Source organism: Procambarus clarkii, chromosome 36, assembly GCF_040958095.1.
Source record: "Procambarus clarkii isolate CNS0578487 chromosome 36, FALCON_Pclarkii_2.0, whole genome shotgun sequence".
NCBI lineage: Eukaryota > Metazoa > Arthropoda > Malacostraca > Decapoda > Cambaridae > Procambarus > Procambarus clarkii.
The window spans coordinates 26510457-26522314 of record NC_091185.1 but is presented as its reverse complement, the minus strand read 5'-3'; the positions used below and the strand labels follow the sequence as shown (position 1 = coordinate 26522314).

Genomic DNA, 11858 nt, shown 5'->3' with positions numbered 1-11858 from the left:
GGTAGGGGTCTCCAGCAACACACTGGCAGGGGTCTCCAGCAACACGCTGGCAGGTGTCTCCAGCAACACACTGGCAGGTGTCTCCAGCAACACACTGGCAGGGGTCTCCAGCAACACACTGGCAGAGGTCTCCAGCAACACACTGGTAGGGGTCTCCAGCAACACACTGGCAGGGGTCTAGCTCCAGCAACACGCTGGCAGGTGTCTCCAGCAACACACTGGCAGGGGTCTCCAGCAACACACTGGTAGGGGTCTCCAGCAACACACTGGCAGGGGTCTCCAGCAACACCCTGGCAGTGGTCTCCAGCAACACACTGGTAGGGGTCTCCAGCAACACACTGGCAGAGGTCTCCAGCAACACACTGGCAGGGGTCTCCAGCAACACGCTGGCAGGTGTCTCCAGCAACACACTGGCAGGGGTCTCCAGCAACACACTGGCAGAGGTCTCCAGCAACACGCTGGCAGGGGTCTCCAGCAACACACTGGCAGAGGTCTCCAGCAACACACTGGCAGGGGTTTCCAGCAACACACTGGCAGAGGTCTCCAGCAACACACCGGCAGGGGTTTCCAGCAACACACTGGCAGGGGTCTCCAGCAACACCCTGGCAGGGGTCTCCAGCAACACACTGGCAGGGGTCTCCAGCAACACACTGGCAGAGGTCTCCAGCAACACACCGGTAGGGGTTTCCAGCAACACCCTGGCAGGGGTCTCCAGCAACACACTGGCAGGGGTCTCCAGCAACACACTGGCAGGGGTCTCCAGCAACACACTGGCAGAGGTGTCCAGCAACACACTGGCAGGGGTCTCCAGCAACACACTGGCAGGCGTCTCCAGCAACACGCTGGCAGGGGTATCCAGCAACATACAGGCAGGGGTCTCCAGCAACACACTGGCAGAGGTCTCCAGCAACACACCGGCAGGGGTTTCCAGCAACACCCTGGCAGGGGTCTCCAGCCTCACACTGGCAGGGGTCTCCAGCAACACACTGGCAGGGGTCTCCAGCAACACACTGGCAGAGGTGTCCAGCAACACACTGGCAGGGGTCTCCAGCAACACACTGGCAGGCGTCTCCAGCAACACGCTGGCAGGGGTCTCCAGCAACACACTGGCAGGGGTCTCCAGCAACACACTGGCAGGGGTCTCCAGCAACACACTGGCAGAGGTCTCCAGCAACACACTGGCAGGGGTCTCCAGCAACACACTGGCAGGGGTCTCCAGCAACACACTGGCAGGAGTCTCCAGCAACACACTGGCAGGGGTCTCCAGCAACACGCTGGCAGAGGTCTCCAGCAACACACTGGCAGGGGTCTCCAGCAACACACTGGCAGGGGTCTCCAGCAACAGGCTGGCAGAGGTCTCCAGCAACACACTGGCAGAGGTCTCCAGCAACACACTGGCAGGGGTCTCCAGCAACACACTGGCAGAGGTCTCCAGCAACACGCTGGCAGGGGTCTCCAGCAACACACTGGTAGGGGTCTCCAGCAACACACTGGCAGGGGTCTCCAGCAACACGCTGGCAGGTGTCTCCAGCAACACACTGGCAGGGGTCTCCAGCAACACACTGGCAGGGGTCTCCAGCAACACACTGGCAGAGGTGTCCAGCAACACACTGGCAGGGGTCTCCAGCAACACACTGGCAGGCGTCTCCAGCAACACGCTGGCAGGGGTCTCCAGCAACATACTGGCAGGGGTCTCCAGCAACACACTGGCAGAGGTCTCCAGCAACACACTGGCAGAGGTGTCCAGCAACACACTGGCAGGGGTCTCCAGCAACACACTGGCAGGCGTCTCCAGCAACACGCTGGCAGGGGTCTCCAGCAACACACTGGCAGGGGTCTCCAGCAACACACTGGCAGGGGTCTCCAGCAACACACTGGCAGAGGTCTCCAGCAACACACTGGCAGGGGTCTCCAGCAACACACTGGCAGGGGTCTCCAGCAACACACTGGCAGGGGTCTCCAGCAACACACTGGCAGGGGTCTCCAGCAACACGCTGGCAGAGGTCTCCAGCAACACACTGGCAGGGGTCTCCAGCAACACACTGGCAGGGGTCTCCAGCAACAGGCTGGCAGAGGTCTCCAGCAACACACTGGCAGAGGTCTCCAGCAACACACTGGCAGGGGTCTCCAGCAACACACTGGCAGAGGTCTCCAGCAACACGCTGGCAGGGGTCTCCAGCAACACACTGGTAGGGGTCTCCAGCAACACACTGGCAGGGGTCTCCAGCAACACGCTGGCAGGTGTCTCCAGCAACACACTGGCAGGTGTCTCCAGCAACACACTGGCAGGGGTCTCCAGCAACACACTGGCAGAGGTCTCCAGCAACACACTGGTAGGGGTCTCCAGCAACACACTGGCAGGGGTCTAGCTCCAGCAACACGCTGGCAGGTGTCTCCAGCAACACACTGGCAGGGGTCTCCAGCAACACACTGGTAGGGGTCTCCAGCAACACACTGGCAGGGGTCTCCAGCAACACCCTGGCAGTGGTCTCCAGCAACACACTGGTAGGGGTCTCCAGCAACACACTGGCAGAGGTCTCCAGCAACACACTGGCAGGGGTCTCCAGCAACACGCTGGCAGGTGTCTCCAGCAACACACTGGCAGGGGTCTCCAGCAACACACTGGCAGAGGTCTCCCGCAACACGCTGGCAGGGGTCTCCAGCAACACACTGGCAGGGGTCTCCAGCAACACACTGGCAGAGGTCTCCAGCAACACACTGGCAGGGGTTTCCAGCAACACACTGGCAGAGGTCTCCAGCAACACACCGGCAGGGGTTTCCAGCAACACACTGGCAGGGGTCTCCAGCAACACCCTGGCAGGGGTCTCCAGCAACACACTGGCAGGGGTCTCCAGCAACACACTGGCAGAGGTCTCCAGCAACACACCGGTAGGGGTTTCCAGCAACACCCTGGCAGGGGTCTCCAGCAACACACTGGCAGGGGTCTCCAGCAACACACTGGCAGGGGTCTCCAGCAACACACTAGCAGAGGTGTCCAGCAACACACTGGCAGGGGTCTCCAGCAACACACTGGCAGGCGTCTCCAGCAACACGCTGGCAGGGGTCTCCAGCAACATACAGGCAGGGGTCTCCAGCAACACACTGGCAGAGGTCTCCAGCAACACACCGGCAGGGGTTTCCAGCAACACCCTGGCAGGGGTCTCCAGCCTCACACTGGCAGGGGTCTCCAGCAACACACTGGCAGGGGTCTCCAGCAACACACTGGCAGAGGTGTCCAGCAACACACTGGCAGGGGTCTCCAGCAACACACTGGCAGGCGTCTCCAGCAACACGCTGGCAGGGGTCTCCAGCAACACACTGGCAGGGGTCTCCAGCAACACACTGGCAGGGGTCTCCAGCAACACACTGGCAGAGGTCTCCAGCAACACACTGGCAGGGGTCTCCAGCAACACACTGGCAGGGGTCTCCAGCAACACACTGGCAGGAGTCTCCAGCAACACACTGGCAGGGGTCTCCAGCAACACGCTGGCAGAGGTCTCCAGCAACACACTGGCAGGGGTCTCCAGCAACACACTGGCAGGGGTCTCCAGCAACAGGCTGGCAGAGGTCTCCAGCAACACACTGGCAGAGGTCTCCAGCAACACACTGGCAGGGGTCTCCAGCAACACACTGGCAGAGGTCTCCAGCAACACGCTGGCAGGGGTCTCCAGCAACACACTGGTAGGGGTCTCCAGCAACACACTGGCAGGGGTCTCCAGCAACACGCTGGCAGGTGTCTCCAGCAACACACTGGCAGGTGTCTCCAGCAACACACTGGCAGGGGTCTCCAGCAACACACTGGCAGAGGTCTCCAGCAACACACTGGTAGGGGTCTCCAGCAACACACTGGCAGGGGTCTCCAGCAACACGCTGGCAGGTGTCTCCAGCAACACACTGGCAGGGGTCTCCAGCAACACACTGGCAGAGGTCTCCAGCAACACACTGGCAGGGGTCTCCAGCAACACACTGGAAGAGTTCTCCAGCCACACACTGGCAGGGGTCTCCAGCAACACCCTGGTAGGGGTCTCCAGCAACACACTTTGTAGGGGTCTCCACCAACACACTGGCAGAGGTCTCCAGCAACACACTGGCAGGGGTCTCCAGCAACACACTGGCAGAAGTCTCTAGCAACACACTGTCAGGGGTCTCCAGCAACACACTGGCAGAGGTCTCCAGCAACACACTGAGTTCAGAACTTGAGTTCCGACGTTCAGGACTGCTGGGATGAACAGGTTCCTATCGACCAAGATAACACCCACATCACTTTTTAGGAGTAAAATGTGATTAGTAAGAAACCACACGGGGGGTCGATATCATCACAGCCTTCCACCGGGGAACAAGAATTGGGGTCAGGTGTGCTCAACAGATGGCGTCGACATCATCACACCTCTTATTTATTGTCGCATTTCGGATTCAAAATGTTTATTGGATTTGTCTCAAAATCTTCTTGTTGTAACCATATTTATATACATTCGAATCAAATGTTGAACAAGCAAAAAAAAATAATTGCTCCGCAGCTTGCAACACTTGGTTCCACAAGCTTGCAATGCATTTAATTCAGTAGCTACTTCTGTACATCAAGTGTTGAGTTCCTTCTCAAGAGTTGTTGGGTTCTCTCTCAAGAGTTCTTGGGTTCTTACTCAAGCGTGTCTTGTACGTTTTGTGGCTCTCAGGTTCTACTCTTAGAACTTACGTCCTACAACTTTTGTTTACTGACCGACATTCCTTTTTGTGATTTGTTCCATTTTAATTGTTTTTTTTCTCAAATTTACTCTCAAGACTTATTCCTTAATAAATATTTTTTCTTTGATTTACCTGTGCAATAGTTTAATGTTTTTTCTTTTATCGTGGCTATTATATAATCTTTGATAAAAATAATTATATTTTTATAATTAAAAATAATTATATTTTTATCCTGGATATTTAGCATGGATTTTTCTTATTACTTCTGTGTTTAACTATTTATATTCTGAGTCTCACGTATGTGGTCCTTCCTCTACTGATGATTTTGTTGCTGTTTTTCTCTTTACTAGTCCCTCTGTACCTCTTCTAGAACCTCTATTACATATTTTGCCTCTATATACAAACTCTTAAGTCTTGTGTTGTTATTCCATCGTAAGCTTAGATATTTATGTGCAACCTAATCCACTTTATTTCGTAAAGCCATCTTGAGCTTATGGATATATATGAGCAACGTAATCCACTTTGTTTTGTAAAGCCATCTTAACCTTATGGTTATATATATGCAAAATAATCCACTTTGTTTTGTAAAGCCATGTTCATGAGCTACCTCTACCGTCATTCAACTTGATCACACATTTTAGAAAAATATAAATTATTTTATCTCTCCTGCCTCTTCCCACTTCCTTTAATTTGCATTTCAAATTAGTACTTAAGATCCAGAAGGCTCAGGCGAGTGTTACAATTTAGTGGTCAAAGTTCAATTTAGTTTATCTAAGTTCAATTTAGTTTATCTAAGTTCAATTTAGTTTATCTAAGTTCAATTTAGTTTATCTAAGTTCAATTTAGTTTATCTAAGTTCAATTTAGTTTATCTAAATATCAATTCAACGTGTATGGTGGACTCTTGTGTAACCTGATTGACCGGTTCTGTCTTTCTGCGCGTGTTTCCTCTTGGATGTTTCCTCTTGGATGTTTCCTCTTGGATGTTTCCTCTTGGATATGTTTCCTCTTGAATATGCTTCCTCTTGAAGATGGTTCCTCTTGGATATGTTTCCTCTTGGATATGCTTCCTCTTGGATATGTTTCCTCTTGAAGAGGGTTCCTCTTGAAGATGGTTCCTCTTGGATATGTTTCCTCTTGGATATGCTTCCTCTTGGATATTTTTCCTCTTGGATATGTTTCCTCTTGGATATATTTCCTCTTGGATATGTTTCCTCTTGTATATGCTTCCTCTTGTATATGTTTCCTCTTGGATATGTTTCCTTTTGGATATGTTTCCTCTTGGATATGTTTCCTCGTGGATATATTTCTTCTTGGATATGTTTCCTCTTGGATATGTTTCCTCTTGGATATGCTTCCTCTTGGATATGCTTCCTCTTGGATATGCTTCCTCTTGGATATGTTTCCTCTTGGATATGTTGTGTTGAGAAGCACTCATATGGTGCTTTTAGTCCCTTGAGGTCCATCGCATCTCCTTTTTGAATCACTTTATAAATTTACAAAAATAACTTGTGTCAATAGTGTGTCGGCATATCATTTCCCTGGTACATAGTAAGGTCTTACATATGTCCCATTTGCTCGTAACCTGAATCTGTTTTCGCTTTTCCTGGGCCTATAAATGCCTCGCAATCCGTGAATTTGTTATACAATTTTTTTTTTTATCCATGAGGATCTTTTGTGTTCTCATCTATTTGGTTCCAGTCGTCTTGCTACGTCCAATCAGTTTTCCATAACAGGATTAAAGGGGGTCCAAGTTAATTACGGGACTCTGTTAATCACTGGTGTTGTTCAAGTGTTAAAAATTTTAGACTTGTACACAGAATATTATTCCAGAATTTAGTAATCCTGTGTGCAGGTTTTAGAAGGCGGATTAAAAGTCTTTTACATGGTTTATACACGGGATTAAAAGTCTTTTGCATAGTTTATTCAAGGGATTAAAAGTCTTACACTAGTTATTTAACGAATTTCAAATCATTACACAGGTTATACGAGGATCTGAAAGGCTTGTTCATATGTTAATAAGGAAATAAGAGGTCAATGATATATTGTTTGAGGATAAATGTATAGATTAAAAAAAAAAGAGTGGACTGCATGCAAAACGAGCATAATTGATGTATTGAAGTAAATAACACAGTCCAATTGTGCAGAATGGTTATAAGAGAGATTTCAAAGTCAGGAATCAGCAATTAAAGAAATATAGAAATCAACGAATTGTGAAGCGTGAGTAGTTGTTGGGGGTCATAGGCACTAGTGTGCTATGGAACATATTGAGCTAAAGATGCAAGTAAATGGATTCATGTAATTGGCAGGTCGTAAATACACCTGCATTTCTCAAATCATAATTTTTAGGATAGTTTTGTGTATCTGTGTGATAGCTATAAAGAAAAATTAACCCCTGGTTGCCGGTGGCAGCATTGGATATCATTGTAAATTGGATTATATTTGCCCAAGCGAAACACATCATACAAAAGACATTCACAACCTGCGAGGAAATTAACTCTTTTTTATATGTACATCGTCATCTCAGTCTGCTTGTGATAGGTGTGTGTCGGAACCAACACGTCTGTGACACTCTACTTGGCACGTGTGTGTCGGAACCAACACGTCTGTGACACTCTACTTGGCACGTGTGTGTCGGAACCAACACGTCTGTGACACTCTACTTGGCACGTGTGTGTCGGAACCAACGCGTCTGTGACACTCTACTTGGCACGTGTGTGTTGGAGCTAACACGTCTGTGACACTCTACTTGGCACGTGTGTGTCGGAACCAACACGTCTGTGACACTCTACTTGGCACGTGTGTGTTGGAGCTAACACGTCTGTGACACTCTACTTGGCACGTGTGTGTCGGAACCAACACGTCTGTGGCCCTCAAATTAGTTAATATAATAAAGTGGCCTTGCCAAGATCACCAGCCAATTCAAGGCTACCAGGTTGTCACTGAAATTTTTCCCAATTCTCGTGACTCTTGCACGGATGCAATTAATTCTCATTCGCCGACATCATAGTAAAAACATCTCACGCACTCAATGATGCTTTCTAAATATATGCTCTAAATACATTAAACTGAAAGATGATATGTAATGATAAACTTCATCATCCGTGTGCTGTACGTGATGAATAAGTACACCATTCACAAAACAATAATGAAACACTAAATAAGTCTGTCAACACTGAATGAGTACAAATATACATCTGATCCCAAATAAATTATTTTTTACGTTATATATATATTAAAGGTTTAATTACACTTCAATTTGTAAATGATGAAATAAAAAGTGGCGTATATTTGTAATTATTTAGTATATTTTATGGATGGTGGGTGCAACAATTATTGACCAGATATCCACATGTTAATTTTCTAGCCGCAAGGAAAAAGACCTCGTGTTTCAACATATGCAAATCTAAAATTTGCTTAATTAAATAGTTTAATACAATCTCGTAATAAACAGCTTTAGACTGAGGTAAACATCAAAGGTCATTAGAAAATGTTGACTTTTGAAAACGTTTGAGAATCAATAAAACAAAGTTAGAGAATAATAATTATTTAACTGTAAATAGAAACTTTCGTTCATAGTTATAACTATTTGACACGTCGGCTTTGGTTTGGTGTTGACTTGCATATATCACACACTTCTCAATAGAGAAAATCCACTGAGGCAGTGAGGGAACACGCGACCAAGGCATTGCCAGCCACTTACTCTACCACTGTACCATCGAAACGCTTTAATAAGTCTTACAACCGGATTTCTTCTGAAGTCACAGTAAGTCTGGAGGTCCCTACTGAAGCTAGTCTTACGTATGACCCACAAGCACTCGGGTAAAAGGGTAAAATAACTCTACACTGTACTACTTCAGATACACACTAATATGATATACATAATAGTATGCGGCTTGGCAAGGCCTTGGTCGCGGGTTCGAGCTCGCCTCACAGCCCCAGTGAATTATCTCATTAACGATAATTCATCAATGAGATAATTCACATAAAATTATGTGATAAAAAATCACAATCATTTTTGTGTGATTGTCTGTGTGTTATTGATCAGAGTCACTATATATATTTCCTATTTCTATTATCTAATAGGAAATCATCATGCATCTTGGTCATTAAATATTTTGAATTTTTTTTTATTGTTTACATAATCCACCTGCACTGAAACTTTAGCTGAAGAACATCAGGTGTAGTTTAATCCTACACTCAAGGTACTCAACCTTATGTATATGTGTTCCTGTGTGTGTCACGCCAACTTCTCCTTTTGCCTGTGTGTAACTCTGTATGTGTGACTGTATCCTCAGCTGTGTGTCTAATTCTCTGACACTGTTTATGTGTAAGTGGTGGTGTGTTTTTAGCAGGTTCGCGTGTTTGTCAGCATCGTTTATTAGTCATGCTGTCTTTGTTCTTGTTTGTGTTGGTTCTGTTCTCTCTCTCTCTCTCTCTCTCTCTCTCTCTCTCTCTCTCTCTCTCTCTCTCTCTCTCTCTCTCTCTCTCTCTCTCTCTCTCTCTCTCTCGCTTGCTCTCTCTCTCTCTCTTTCTCTCTCTCTCTCTCTCTCTCTCTCTCTCTCTCTCTCTCTCTCTCTCTCTCTCTCTCTCTCTCTCTCTCTCGCTTGCTCTCTCTCTCTCTCTTTCTCTCTCTCTCTCTCTCTCGCTTGCTCTCTCTCTCTCTCTCTCTCTCTCTCTCGCTCTCTCTCTTTCTCTCTCTTAACGAAGTTCACTACCAGTTTGGAGAGTAACAAGGCCATTCTCCACATCAGGCAGTAACGAAGCTCTTCTCCACATCAGGCAGTAACGAAGCTCTTCTCCACATCAGGCAGTAACGAAGCTCTTCTCCACATCAGGCAGTAACGAAGCTCTTCTCCACATCAGGCAGTAACGAAGCTCTTCTCCACATCAGGCAGTAACGAGGCTCTTCTCCACATCAGGCAGTAACGAAGCTCTTCTCCACATCAGGCAGTAACGAGGCTCTTCTCCACATCAGGCAGTAACGAAGCTCTTCTCCACATCAGGCAGTAACGAAGCTCTTCTCCACATCAGGCAGTAACGAAGCTCTTCTCCACATCAGGCAGTAACGAAACTCGTCTCCAGTTCTAACATCAAAACATGCCACAGAAGTATACTACCAAATAAAGATGTGTGACCATGCTAGGGGTCGTACTAGATATCAATTCGCATGTTCTACGACACGACGAAATATCTCTGGAGAATACAGAGTACGGGATCATGGCCAGGGGAACCTATGTCAAAGAGACACAGGATCGTCCTTCACTAACAGGCCATCGCTGGCTGTGTGGTTAGAGTGCGAAGTAGCCCAGGGATATGGTGGACTCTATGGGCTCCTGGGTTCGAATCCCTGGGGATTATTGGGTTCCCTGTTATAAATAGGCTTGGGGGACCATTCGTGCCTCATAGGCGTGGATGTCATTCTCCTCCTTTCCCTTCTGATGCTCCCTGATCCCTCTTGATACTCTTCCTGATCCTATTCCGTTCCCTCCTGATACTCCTACTGATCCTCCTTCCATCCCTCCTGATCCTACTCTATCGTTCAGGTCCTGACGAACAATCCTTGCTAATGATGAACATTTTGTGAATTTAAAAGACTATGATTATAATAGTGATGTTTAACTATTATTTGTGTCCATAAGAGTCACCAACAGAGGCACCAACTGAGGCACCAAAAGAGGCACCAATACAAGCACCAAAAGAGGCACCAACTGAGGCACAAAAAGAGGCACCACCAGAAGCAACAAAAGAGGCATCAACTGAGGCACCAACTGAGGCACAAAAAGAGGCACCACCAGAAGCAACAAAAGAGGCATCAACTGAGGCACCAACTGAGGCACAAAAAGAGGCACCACCAGAAGCAACAAAAGAGGCATCAACTGAGGCACCAACTGAGGCACAAAAAGAGGCACCACCAGAAGCAACAAAAGAGGCATCAACTCAGGCACCAAAAGTAGCACCAACAGAGGCACCAAACGAGGCACCATAGACATACTAAGAGAGACATCGTGAACGGCTTCATATCACAATCGCTCGTTTTCACTAACGAGCATTGCCACTAACGAGCATTGCCACTAACGAGCATTGCCACTAACGAACATTGCCACTAACGAGCATTGCCACTAACGAGCATTGCCACTAACGAGCATTGCCACTAACGAGCATTGCCACTAACGAGCATTGCCTCAAAAACCGTATTCAAGAAATATTTTTAATGCCTCAGATATATTTCTCTTTCTTTTGGTGTGAATAAGTGGAATACGCAATTCATAGTTCATCATTGAATAATCAATTTATACATTTATTCAACCTGCTATCAAAGAAATCACTTCTTTCATCATTTCCTTTATCACCTTCTTTCATTTCTAATCGACGTTCATTCTTGCAATTTGCTTAGTCTTATCTACATCATGATAAGCTGCACAGTACGCTTTTCTGAAGTGAAAAATTATATACTTTATTCTTGTTGGAGTTTTACGGTTTGTAGGTTTTCCTCAGAATGGAAGAATATAATCTCCCGCAGTCATTGTCGTTGTGAGATAAGCAATGCCGGCTCATAAGCATGCGGTCCCGGGTTCGACTCTCGGGCAAGTCCAGAAGCCTGCGGACGTTTCCTTGTTCATGATGCTTCTGATTACATAGCTGTAAGATTGCATCTGATTACATCTAGTACGTCGGCATGATTGACAGGCTTCCTGTCCCCGGCCGTGTGATAAACATTGCCTGACAAGATTAAAAAATGTGACTGATATTGAAATGTAAAGGAAACTAGTTTTTTTTAGTTTGCTAGTATTTTTTTTCCTCAAGTTTGGTGTAAGAGTGATGTATTGTGAGCGTCGGAATATGTGTGTAAATATGTGTTGCTCGCTATAAAACGCTAATTATTTTTTCAACCCGAAAAATAATAGCAGAATATAGAAGTTCATTTTGACCTTTCTAAACAAAAATGCTTAACGGGAGCCGGTCGGCCGAGCGGACAGCATGCTGGACTTGTGATCCTGTGGTCCTGGGTTCGATCCCAGGCGCCAGCGAGAAACAATGGGCAGAGTTTCTTTCACCCTATGCCCCTGTTACCTAGCAGTAAAATAGGTACCTGGGTGTTAGTCAGCTGTCACGGGCTGCTTCCTGGGGGTGGAGGCCTGGTCGAGGACCGGGCCGCGGGGACACTAAAAAGCC

General features: G+C 47.3%; 1 protein-coding gene across 1 annotated transcript; it reads left to right on the top strand.

Annotated features, from left to right (window-relative positions):
• The first annotated feature begins 9902 nt into the window (after window positions 1–9902).
• LOC123756239 (skin secretory protein xP2-like) lies at window positions 9903–10671 on the top strand. Its single transcript, XM_045739317.1, has 2 exons — window positions 9903–9972; window positions 10325–10671. The coding sequence occupies exons 1-2, from the start codon at window positions 9903–9905 to the stop codon at window positions 10669–10671; spliced, it is 417 nt and encodes a 138-aa protein (XP_045595273.1).
• The last annotated feature ends 1187 nt before the right edge of the window (window positions 10672–11858 follow it).